The sequence below is a fragment of the Brachypodium distachyon genome, chromosome 1 (assembly GCF_000005505.3).
Source record: "Brachypodium distachyon strain Bd21 chromosome 1, Brachypodium_distachyon_v3.0, whole genome shotgun sequence".
Lineage (NCBI taxonomy): Eukaryota > Viridiplantae > Streptophyta > Magnoliopsida > Poales > Poaceae > Brachypodium > Brachypodium distachyon.
This window is the reverse complement of record NC_016131.3, coordinates 38670089-38682163: the sequence shown is the minus strand read 5'-3', so window position 1 is coordinate 38682163 and position 12075 is coordinate 38670089. Positions and strand designations below refer to the sequence as shown.

Genomic DNA, 12075 nt, shown 5'->3' with positions numbered 1-12075 from the left:
TAGGCTAATGAAGAAATAGAAATGGGAGAACCTGCCACAAGCATATTTGTGTCAGTTTCAGGCTTCTGTTAGAGATAGTCATGTTGAAAACGCTGACCATGGAAAAAAAATAATTCGTCCTTCCAACAAAGGATGTCTCGACTTTAACTAAATTTGAATGCATTTGTACATTGAATGCATCTGTACGCTAAGTCATGTTTAGATACATTCAAATTTTGACAAACTTGAGTTGGACGGAGGGAGTAATATGTTCTGCATGCTTGTCAAAGCTGATGTAATGATACCAACAGTTCAATGATCATTTCTCTAAGCTTGGACAAGCTCATGGCAAGACAACCAGAGTTGAGCTGATCAGCAGCCAAACTTGTCAAGTTTGATCAGACGAATAACGTTCAGCCATCATATATTTACAGATGAGCATCTTAGCATAGGCAGCTAGCTACCTGACTTTAAGAAGTCGAGACATTTTGAGTTGTGGTACATAATACCAGAGCATTTATGTAAGACGGTACTACTCAGATGGCAGATTATGGGTAACTGACGTCCTATTCATGAATCAACTGTCTTCTGGCATCCAGGAGTTCCTGCACGGTAGTCCAACCAAACAAGTTAAGATTTGAACTGTCATCAAAACTGTACTCTGTCACAAGCGTTTGCTCTGTCATGGATAAAAGCTTACCTTGGGACATGTCAGCTTTAAGTATTCTTCTTGCCATCTGAATGTGACAACGCGATGTCTCCAGACTGCAGCTGGTCATGGAGATGCTTCTTGTCCTCCAGCAGGCGGTCATATTTGAGCATTAGACCTTCAGACTGTGTTTGTGCAGCTACAGCTCTGGCCTCTGCATCCTTCACCTCATCAGCCTTTTCCTTTAGTTGCAGCCTCAGCTTCTTAATCTCCTCATTCAGCGAAGCAATATCTTTCTGGTATGGCTTGCTTCCATCCGATGTTACGAGTTTTACTTCTTCAAGTGTCTTATTCTGCTTAGACACAGCTTCCAAGTTCTTCTTTAGCCCTCGCATTTCTCTGATGTAGCGGTGTAGCCGGTCAATGATGAGAGCAAGGAATAAGGAGTATCCTGAAAAATTGTGAACATATTAGGGAATGTTGTGTCTCACAGAACACGTCCTTTCTTTTTATACTGTTAGGATCACACGCAGATTCAACTCCGCTCAGATTAGAGGTGCAAAAACCTCCAACCCTCTTTATCAGGGGCGGATCTAGGGGTGGTGCTACCCGTGCTGTAGCACCACTCCAGCCAGGGTGTTTAAAAGAGATGATATTAGCGACCTAGGTCATAACTATGGAATATGCACAAATATAGCACCATTAGATCTATATTAGCACCATCCTTCTTTAATTTCTGGCTCCTTCACTGCTCTTTAGTTCAAGCAAATGAACTAGTTTTCCAAAAAGTGAGGTGATTTTGAAAGTCTAGTTCATTTGGTTGAACTAAGTAGGGACCCAGACTCAAGATGCGAACCAGCATGAACTCAAACTTCCAACAAAATAATGTGCTTTTTGGATGATAAGTTTCCTATGAAACGCAATTCAGGACCTAATACTGCGCTAACTGCTTTCTGAGACAGACCACTGAATTTGGACAGTAATGTTCTGCGTGAACATAAATAATGTCCCTACTAAACACTATATATAACTCTGCATATTATATGTATCCCAAAACATGCTTTAGACTTTACATCAAACCAGTCAGTCGAACATGAATAAAAAAAGTGAGTTTATATCTTTAGACTCTACAACTTTAAGTATATAAGGAATTTTGTTACTACGAGCAGTATTCTTTTCTGGAGAAAAACAACCATTAGATTACTTATAGTACATAAAAATATTTCCTTTACCAACGCGAGGAACCACAAAAAAACATTGGAAAAAGTGAAAGAAAATTGATATCACAAACATAGGACTGACTACAACCGAGTTGAGCCATATCAAGGAATTTTGGTAACGTCACAAACACAACAAGCTGATTCGTGATAGCACAACTGCGTCTAGTTACTCTGATACAGATAGTGAGATAGGACTACACTCTCACTGTAAAGGCATAGAGCATTAAAAAAATCACAAATGTGTGAAACTGCTAGAAGAGTAAATCCTAACCTTTTTAACCATGTTAGTATGTTACTGTACATTTTAAAAGACTTCTTCAATGTATGGACTACATAGGTTAATGACTGTAGCAAAATGAAGTTCAGAAGTAATAGTAACAAAATTTATAAATGATTACTTAAAATGATGAAGACTCACTCCAACATGAACAGTTCCAGAGCAAACGGAAATATAAGATATGCTACTGATATAAAAGAAAGCAATGAAAAAACATCACTCTATGATTGCAGATTTAGTACATAAGAAATGTAATGGCACTATTTGAGATCCATGTCTCCGGCATTTAGCCGTAATAACTTCACTGGATTTTGCATGCTCTCTCATCTACTCATTTCTGATATAACCATTAGGAACCATAATACCTTAAGGACCGTGACTCGGTGAGCATAGCGCTCTAAATGTATGACCCGTATTATTATTGTAGAGGACATCATGATCTGGAAGCATATAGATATTTCAAAGCTGAATTCAACCCAAAGAACTGTATTTACTTGGAACACCCATGATGTGAAATGGGTGCGCAAAAACAACTCTCAAGAGCATAGTGAAAGTTGTGTCCTTTATAAGCTTTGGTCAAAAGATCAGGTCGCTTTGAACAACAAGAATAGTTTATGAAAATCCATAATATAATTATGATCTTTTTAAGGAAGTCGTAAAGGAAAATGGAAGAGTAAACAAAACAAGGAAAATGATTAGAAAACGGATTAGATATGGTGAATATATAGCAATGCAGAATAATCACCAATATATTCCAAGTCAAAAACAGAAATGAGAAAGTTAACTTGAAAGAGGGGGAACGGCAAAGCACAGAAAGCCACTTATTTGGAAGAAAAAATACCCTACATTTCTGCATTTTATTCAAGGGACGAACTATATTATACTAGTATTATTATTAGAGTAAAATACACCACTAGTTCATGAACTCGGCAAAAATGAACACTTTAGTCCATGAACTCGGAAATCACACACTTAAACCCCTAAACTGGGATTATTTTGTCACTTCAGTCCAAAAACGGTTCGGCGGGACTTAAACACGCCATGTGGCTGCCACATCGGCTTCGTCCAGGACCGCGCGCTGCTACTCGATTTTCTCAGGGGTTAATTTCAATCCATGTTGCTCTATCTAAACTCAATTGAAATGTAATTAGAAAATTACACTAGAGACACAGAGCATAAAGTAAGATGCAATTGGTAAGTCCTTTTACTCGTTAAATATTGTAGATTATTCCAAATTTTACAGGAGCAACAACATGGGTCATCATCCTCGGTGCAGCCAAATGCAGCTAGTAAACTACAGTAAATCAAGCTGATACCATCACCGAACCCATCTATTATAATCAAGTCATCCGTTCTCATGAAACCCCAAGATGATTCATAGCCACCGGGAGATGAGGGCGACCGAGCGAATTGAAACGAGGAAAAATAAGAGGGGGGAACATGAAAAAGCAACGTGCGGGACGTACCCATGAGAGACGCCTCGAGGAGATGGCGGGCGAGGAGGACCTGGTCAGTGGGGGTGAGCGCCCCGGGCGCGTCGAGCTCGCCGCCGCTGGCATGGCCGTGGATCTTGGCCATGCTGTGGAGGCTGGAGGCGAGCACGACGAGTACGGTGGCGGCGACGGTGCGCACCATGACGGGCCCCTTCCCGCGCTTGAGGCGGTCCAGCGCGAGCATCGCCAGCTTCCGCAGCGGCGTCTTGAAGAGCAGCGCCGCCGCCAGGCCCGCCTCCGCGCCCAGCACCGTGAACAGGAGCTGGATCATCGCGGCGTGCCGTGGGGGATTTCGTCGGATGGAGCAGGGGAGTTTCTGACTGAGTGAGAGCACTTTGTAGCGAGGACGTCGGTGGCGGTGCCTTGCCTTCGCCTCGGGGCTGGGTTTTGGAATTTGGAACAACAAATCCAAAGGCGAAGGAAGAAGGGCCAGGTTTGCCTTTAAAAATGAGAAGAAATCAAAGGTGGGAATGGAAGTATAGCTGACCAACGGCACGGCACGGCACGGCCCACGACTTAACCGGGCCGGGCCGGCCCGGCCCGTGAGGCCCACCTATAAACAGGTCGTGCCGTGCCGGCCCGTTCCGGCGAAGCCCCAGCCCAGGCACGGCACACGAGCCCGGTCGGGCCGGTTCGGGCCCGTTGAGCACGGTGGGCCTCACCGTTGTTCGCATTCCAGTTGCAGCCCAGTTAATTTTTTCCAACCAAATAATCATACAAAAAGGCCGCACACTAGTATTAGTCACAAAAGATCATGTGCTCAAGTATTAGTGAGGTGGAGATCCCGTGTTCGAGTCTGTACCTCCGCAAATATTTTATGTGTCCTGATTTTCCTCTTGTGGGCTGTAAAAAATAATAAAAAAACACGGCCCGTTTATAATCATGCCGGGCCGAGCCCGTAACGGGCCTGGTATGGCGGGCTTGTGGTCTTTTTAAAAAACCCGGCCCGTTGACCAGCTATAAATATGGAAGGGAAGAAGAGAGTTCCGTCTGATGGTCAAGAACACCGTGTTAGAAGGGCTTTGGCACCTAGTACGTTTTGCTCTCTTTTTCTTTTCTGTTTTGCTTTCTCTTTTTGGCACCGCCGCCGTCACATTGAATTAGCTCTAATAACTTTATCTACTCTACGGAGTATACACAGCATTGAAATGAGCTCCCTATATTACATAGGGATTTTCCTTCCAAATAAATTTACACGAATTTTAACATCCACTTCCGTGTTTTCCCTCGTCATATTAAAAAAGGATTATTCCCACTATTTTCCATGGGCAGCAATATTCTTTGTTCATTTCTAATCATGTGGAACATATGCCTTTCTTTTTTTTTAATCCCAAGGAACATATGCTATTTCTTTTTTATGTTTCTTTATTCTTGAAATCCAAATAGTATTATCAGTTATACAGTTAAAAGAATGTACAGTTACAGTATCTTTAGCAGGCTTCTTAAATATTTCTAAAATAAAACAGTAGATGAATTACCTACTGTATATAATTAAAAAATAAATCAAATGAGCGAAGAACATGCTTCATCAGGTTTCCTATTCCATTCACACTCACTAATTTTTTTTCTCTTTTCACATCCCCAAATTTAGTGAACCAAGAACTCATTCCCTAAAAAAAAAAAGCTCCGGCAGAAACCCAGCTACTCAGAATCAGACATTCTCATCCCGCTCCCGCTGGCACCACGCCCGCTGGCGGCAATCTGTTTGGCAGTGCAATGGAAATTGAAAAGAAATATATACTTCCTCCAGCCAACAAAGATGTCTCAAGTTTGTCAAAATTTAGATGTATCTAAACATGACTTAGTGTATAGATGCAGTCAAATTTGGTCAAAGTTGAGACATCCATTGTTAGACGGAGAGGATAGGAAACTTGCTTTTCCAAAAATTCTGCTCCCTCGCTTGCCAAGAGGCTCGCTGGGTGGTTGCTACTATCAACAACCAGACATCCACTGCGACGTGACCTTATTGTGAAAACGCAAGTCCGCTGCTATTCATGCCGTCTTTTTTGTTTCAAGAAAACGCAAAAGACTTGCATCTCGATGCATAGCAAGAATGTATTACAAGTCCAAGAATGGGCCGAGATAACTGAACACTCAAAACCAGGCAAAACGACCAACCAGGGCGTAGCTAGGTGGAGGCTGCCTAGTGCACAGGCACTAGGGTCAAAAAAGAAAATTAGTGCTAATTACATCTAATTTTTGATGGTGCACCATGGATTAGTAGCATAAGGACACCACGCTAAGGGATATTTGGTCAAAATTGCATGTAAATTTGTGTTCTTGTCAAAGTTATGCACCTGGGTATTTTTTTCCTAGCTCCGCCCCTGCGACCAACTGTGCAACCAACTGTCGCAACACATCACAAGTAGCACCACTAAACAACCTCAGGCCTAGATGTGAACCGCACAAACATACATGGCGTGAAAAACGGACTAAAACTCCGCCGAAGGAAACGAGAATCCAACTCTGAAAAGGGTCAGAGTTGGGCCGCTCCCGATTTTGGTCAATTGCCGTCTCCGGCCTCCGGCCTCCCGCTCTTGGCCAATCTGGGCATGTTGTATGGAAGGAAATTGTTTATACAATTGGATATTCGCACTGCAACAGACACAAGTGCCAACCATATGTTCCATCAACTTGTATATTTAGATGCATGGGTTTACACAGCTTTAAACTTTCAATTTACAGATTCAGAGCAGCTGAAGTAAGCAACTACAATGGTACTAGTTCACACCAAAACAAAAATTTACATGAAACGCGCGACTACTGGGGTTTCAGCTTCAGGGATGCACTGCAAGCAGAAAGGGTAAACGGGCGTAAAGAAGAGCCATTCATTCGTCAACATAATAAAGTGGGGGCAAACATAACCTATGGATGGAAAGGATCATAGGATGGTTTTGAACATGCCTGTTAATGCAATATCTCTTCCCTGTTGGTGGTGGACCATCATCAAAGACATGCCCCAGATGAGCATCACAGACAGCACAGAGGGCCTCGGTCCGAGGCATGAAGATGATCGACATATCAAGCTTGTTCTTGACATTGTCGCCAACCGGTCGATAATAGGATGGCCATCCAGTGCCACTATCGAACTTGGTAGATGACCTAAAACAGAAGCAAGAAGCAGTGCAGAATCATGAGCGGAATAAAAATGGGATTCCAAATGCAAAGACAAATATGAAATGAAGAAAGAAACAGCTGTCCAGGTGCAGTGCCAGTGCTTACTCAAACAGAGGGGTGTCACAGCAGATACAGTGGTAGATGCCTGGGGTTTTAGTGTTCCAGTATTCGCTGGTTACACAAGAAAAAGAGAACAATGTTATGTTGTGGTAACACTAAAAAAAACAGAACTAAGATTGTGCACAAATGAAGATTAATAGTTTGCATTTCGCAACATACCCAGTGAATGCCCTCTCAGTTCCCTTCTGCCGAGTGACGTAATACTGTTCTTTCGTCAGGCGCTCCTTCAAGTCCTCATCACTCATAGATGCCTTATCTGCTTTCGCTGTACAAATATGGGCTGCTAGTTAAAAGATTAACAATACTGATGACTTCAAGGTATCACAATGGATTTTACTAAATCATGTGGAAGACACATGGCCATCAGTGTACCATCATGAATTATAAGGGATAACAGTTCATTGTTGGGTAGGTAAAAGGTATCATGGAAGCTATGCTCCAAACTTCAAGCTTAAGTATTGGAAATATGGCTAAGAAGATAGTTGCTCCTTTACTCGTAAAATTTATTAGGTCACATATCATTTCATCTTTGATGGTCGAAACAGGGTTACAGCAAACAACTCGGTATCTATTTGGTCAGGTTTTGGATCCAACTTCTAGTGAGAATGAAGAGCCAACTGGTCACTCAAACGCTTAGGGCTATTGGCATTTTTTTAAGCTAGAGCTGAAGAAGCTGGAGCCGGGGTGTACAGGATAGAGATAGTCAAGTGAAACTAGTGTGTCAACTCAAAAGTCTAGTCCCAGAAGAATTAAAGTTGGTAAATTATCATTCAGCTAGCTTGTACAAAAGTATTGAGCCAGAGCCTTACCACTGCGTTCTTTACTGCCTAATTCGACTCAATTCGGTTGGTATAATGTGTAAAGATTTATAAAGCCGATATATGTGCAACTAGCGTATAATTATGTGGGATAATTTACAATTTTGTTTTCTCAAACACAATGAATAAAAACGTAACTAAAAGAAAACAAGCACGCATGTTCTTAAGCGTCGAGGGTAAGCCCTTGTTTGTCAGTTACTGGGTTTAATATTGCCCATGCTACTTTCATTCCACCTGAAATTGGCATTCACGGCTACAGAACTTCCCTACCGTCATCATCCAGGAAGGGGCATCATTTGTGCGATAAAGGGCTACGCCGGCGAACCAAAGTTTGGACACGGCTAATCAACGCCTAACAGCACAACTGAATTAGGATCCTAATAGTATCTTGTTTCATCCGATAGGACGAATTCAGGAGGGAAATCCTTGGTTAGAAGAAATAGAAGCGCGAGCTAAGAGAAGAGAAATCAGGACCGAAGCACTGCGCCACGCGAAATCTATCGAAGGCAGCAGCACACCCTCGGCAGTATTAAAGAGGGGAAGGAGTCAAGAGAAAGAAGGCGAATCACGGCACAACACCTGGTGCTTGTCCCGATGGCAAAGGCGACGACGGCGTGGCTCCCATGGCGCGAACAGCGGCTCGCCGGTAGCTGCTGCGGCGGGGACGCGCGGAGGGAAGAGCCGGGAGGTTGGATGACAGGTCGGGTCTCGAACAAATCACCACGGTAGCAGCAGCGTAACACCGGATGGCCATCGATGAGTTGTGGGAGACACGGCAGCAAGTCTCTTTGCGGCACGGACCACGGAGGAGTGGTGCCGAGCCGAATGAGAACGGGCCCGTTCCGCGGCTGCCGTTGCCGAGACGTGGAGGAGCGCGGATCCACACACACGCGCCAGTGCCTCTAGAGGGGACTTTGTTCTTGTGTAGTTGTGCATGGGATTTTCGCTCATTTTTTGATGACTTGAATTCAGTTCTAATTCAGTACTCCCCCTCAAAGAAAAAAAGGACTTCTAATTCAGTACTCCGTTCGTTCCTTAATAAGGCTCATATTTCTCTTCAAGTGTCTGGTCGACCAAATTAGTTTAAGCATAGACGAGTATGGACGGATATTCGCTGGAATTGACACCAAATAAAAAAAATTATATGAACTATATAACGGAACGAGAGACTACACTAACTCTTGAAACCAATAGGAATGACATACTCACTCCGTTAAAGAAATATTACATGTATCTAAACGTTTTTGACATAAATACATCCGTATTTAGACAAATTTGAGTCACTTTAATATGAGATGAGGAGAGTATAATCATTTTGTGCTACTGTTGCATGATGTCATTCAATTGGTTTCCTTTCCTTAATAAGACCAGAATCGTTCTCGGCAGGCCCATGGGTTTAGTTGTTTCAAATAAATTAAGTATAAATGTTACTTCCTCAGTCCCATATTAAGTGACTCAAATTTGTCTAAATATGAATATATATATGCCTAAAAAGCGTCTAGATGCATGTAATAGAAAATCACTTAATATGGGATGGAGTGAGTATATTTTTGTCTTAAGTCAAAATTTAAAATTTGTCCAGGTTTATTAAAAAATCTACTCACATCTACTCAACTCTAAATTAAATTAGTTTTATTAAATCATTATCTATACCAATATATTAAATTGGACTTGGTGGTGATGGTACGGACGTCGCGGTATGTCACTTTACCAAAATTACGTCCAATATGCCATCAAACACCTCGGATCCTGAAGCCGTCCGTCTTCGTCCATCCTCAGCGCAAGCCCCCTCCTCTCGATCTCCCGCACGACACGAGTACAATCTCCCGTCATCCTCAGTCCCCACATGAAACGGATCTCCTGCACGAGAAAAATTATTCCGTAGCAACGCACGGACACTCTGCTAGTGATATATATCTTTATAGTATATTTATTTGATACTATTGTAGATATTAAGTGTACTTACATTATCAAACTCGAATTGTTTTCACTTACCACAGAGCTAAAACATCTTATATCTTTTGGGGCAACTAAAACATCTTATATTAAGGAACGGTTAGTAGCCAGAACAGACGGCTTGCTATAGACTTAAAAATGGCGTGTTCAATGGGGTGACGTCAGCCTTTTCTTAGCGATTCCACGTAGGATAATTGCCGATTTAGAGGAGAGAGAAACAAAGAAAGGCATGAGCTTTTTTTAGCTAAGAGATAATCACTTCACAAGAAGAATAAGGCAAAAAAAGGGCAAATTTTGCATTGTACTAGATTTCACCTTTTCTTAACATTTACTTATTTAATTTTATTCATCTAAGCATTAATTTTAAGATATTGCACTAAGACATGACATATTATACAAGATGTTTTGTTGTCTTTTCTAAATGACATGGAACCACAAGAAAAGACGGTTTATCAACCATTGTACATGCACTAAGGCGGTGTCATCATCCACATCTCCCACAAGCTTCCTTCGTTTTGTTTTTCTTCTTAAAATTTCTCGGGTTTTTTTAGGAACACAGTACACACGCAGACTGACCGGCAGATGTTGAGAGATTAACGAATTCACCGCACACGTCTCGCTGTTTTTTCATTACTTAAGTATGGTCTGTTCACTACTTACATTCTTTCCCCCCAAAAAAAGTCAGAAGAATCAGGAATCTGTTCATTAGTCTGATACTCCTGGAAAGCAAAAGGACTGATGGGCTGTTTGGATTGAGCCCCATCAAGCCCTACCAAAAAATTGGCATGACCAAAATGTGGGCAGGCTGTAGTTGTTTGGATTGTAACCATTGCACATGCCAAATTTTGGCAAAAATCATAGGCTTCTTTTTGGTTTATAGCCAAATTTACATTGGCTCCTTTGGATATCAGTTTACAGTGACAAGGAATTTGATTTGCAATTTGGAAAAAATGTCAAAGAGAAAAAAGATATCAATGAAATTCTGTATAATACGTTTTTGCAAAACTAATAATCTGTATAATACGTGGAGGAGTCGCATGTGATCCGTGAACACAAACGATCGATGATTTGATAACGACTTCACATCTAGCAAAAAGTTTCATGTTCGAGTCATCATCACCACTTAAAAAAAACATGGTATGTAAATCAAGTTGTAGAAAAAGGGAAGCAGCATGAATCAGCGGGCGCGTGCGTTGGAGTAATTAAAAGATTGGCGCTGTTTCCCTGTTCCCCTTTTTCTACAGCTGGATATACATCACCAATTAAAAGAGACAAGAAGTAAATCACGCTTCATCTTCTTTGGGAAACAACGTATTGGTATACTGGGAAATCCTGTAGTCCTCTTTTCGACCAGAGGTGCTCCTGCCGCCATGCAGGATGTCTCCTGTCTACCTCTCTTCCGTGGCTGTCAATTCCGGCCATTCCCTTGTACGCGCGGCTGCCGTGGTTGAAGACCGGCGATGGAGACACAACTACCCTATTCCATCGCATTGGAGCCTCTCCACATCCCCAGAAACAAGATGCCTCGATCGATTTCCAGATCCATTGACCATGTCGCCAAAATTTCATGTTCTTCTTAGACTCCGGCCATTCCCCTATACGGCTGTGCAAGCCTTCGGCCAGCACCTCCGCCAGCCGTCCGGTGCGCTCCCGGACAAGCTGACGGAGCCGTCGTGTTGCTGGAGTTCCGTTGGTTCCATTTTTGTACTTAACCAACACCGGCGACCACCCAGCACCTGCGACGGCGACCGCGGATTTGGCTGCCAATTTGGCGAAGGATTCCACCGCCCTCCACTCGCCCGCATATTGGCGAGAAATGCATGGGCTACTTTGGGGTGGGCTGGGCTGGCCAATTTATTGGTCATGATCCAAACACCAGCCAAATGTCGTTGGCGTGCCAACTGAACTCGGAATTGTCTGGCGAAAATGTAATGACAAAATATAAAATACATACTTTATTTCTCCAAATGCCTAAAAAGCATGCGGCCGGATTCCATTACCGCAAACAATGACGGAACATGCATTCGAGGTCGTAGAACAAGTTAAAATAAAAGGAAAGTACGGTAGTTCATCTATGCAATGAGGCCGACAAGATAACCGGCTATTCGTATTACATGGCCAACAACCATCTAAGGAAATGTGAAAATCAGTTGGGTCTCAAAGGACTCAATCGCCATACACAATACCCCTGCCCCAAACATAGCCAGATGCCACACAGCCAAATAAAAGTACTCCCTCTGTCCCATATTATCCCTCTGTTTTATATTAAGTGACTCAAATTTGCTCAAATATGGATGTATCTATGCATAAAACACGTCTAGATACATTAATAGAAAGTCACTTATTTTTATCGGTAATAGAAAGTCACTTTTTTTTTATCGGTAATAGAAAGTCACTATATGGGACGGAGGGAGTAGAAAACAGATGCAGGACAGATCCATCAGCA

General features: G+C 42.4%; 2 protein-coding genes across 3 annotated transcripts; both read right to left on the bottom strand.

Moving 5' to 3' along the window:
- Window positions 1–229: 229 nt before the first annotated feature.
- On the bottom strand, window positions 230–4027 carry LOC100824366 (B-cell receptor-associated protein 29). Its single transcript, XM_003563806.4, has 3 exons — window positions 3592–4027; window positions 680–1079; window positions 230–584 (listed from the first exon to the last, which is right to left on the bottom strand). Exons 1-2 carry the CDS (start codon window positions 3887–3889, stop codon window positions 697–699), a joined length of 681 nt encoding a protein of 226 aa, XP_003563854.1. The 5' UTR covers window positions 3890–4027; the 3' UTR covers window positions 230–584; window positions 680–696.
- A 2198-nt stretch (window positions 4028–6225) lies between these two features.
- Window positions 6226–8547, bottom strand: LOC100824054 (peptide methionine sulfoxide reductase B1, chloroplastic). Of its 2 annotated transcripts, XM_003563805.4 has the most exons (5): window positions 8253–8537; window positions 7015–7120; window positions 6841–6906; window positions 6523–6720; window positions 6226–6406 (listed from the first exon to the last, which is right to left on the bottom strand). In XM_003563805.4, exons 1-5 carry the CDS (start codon window positions 8425–8427, stop codon window positions 6379–6381), a joined length of 573 nt encoding a protein of 190 aa, XP_003563853.1. In that variant the 5' UTR covers window positions 8428–8537; the 3' UTR covers window positions 6226–6378. The 2 variants fall into 2 exon arrangements, with proteins under 2 accessions (XP_003563853.1, XP_024313557.1); XM_024457789.1 differs by lacking the exon at window positions 6226–6406 and having other exon boundaries at window positions 6413–6720; window positions 8253–8547.
- Between the last annotated feature and the right edge of the window lie 3528 nt (window positions 8548–12075).

Coding starts and splice junctions, on each gene's coding strand:
- LOC100824366 (XM_003563806.4), bottom strand. CDS start 3,889: ATGATCCAGCTCCTGTTCACGGTGCTGGGCGCGGAGGCGGGCCTGGCG. Junction 1,080..3,591: donor CCTCGAGGCGTCTCTCATGG/GTACGTCCCGCA, acceptor ACAATTTTTCAG/GATACTCCTTATTCCTTGCT.
- LOC100824054 (XM_024457789.1), bottom strand. CDS start 8,427: ATGGCCATCCGGTGTTACGCTGCTGCTACCGTGGTGATTTGTTCGAGA. Junction 7,121..8,252: donor GCCATCGGGACAAGCACCAG/GTGTTGTGCCGT, acceptor ATATTTGTACAG/CGAAAGCAGATAAGGCATCT. Junction 6,721..6,840: donor TGTGACACCCCTCTGTTTGA/GTAAGCACTGGC, acceptor CTTCTGTTTTAG/GTCATCTACCAAGTTCGATA.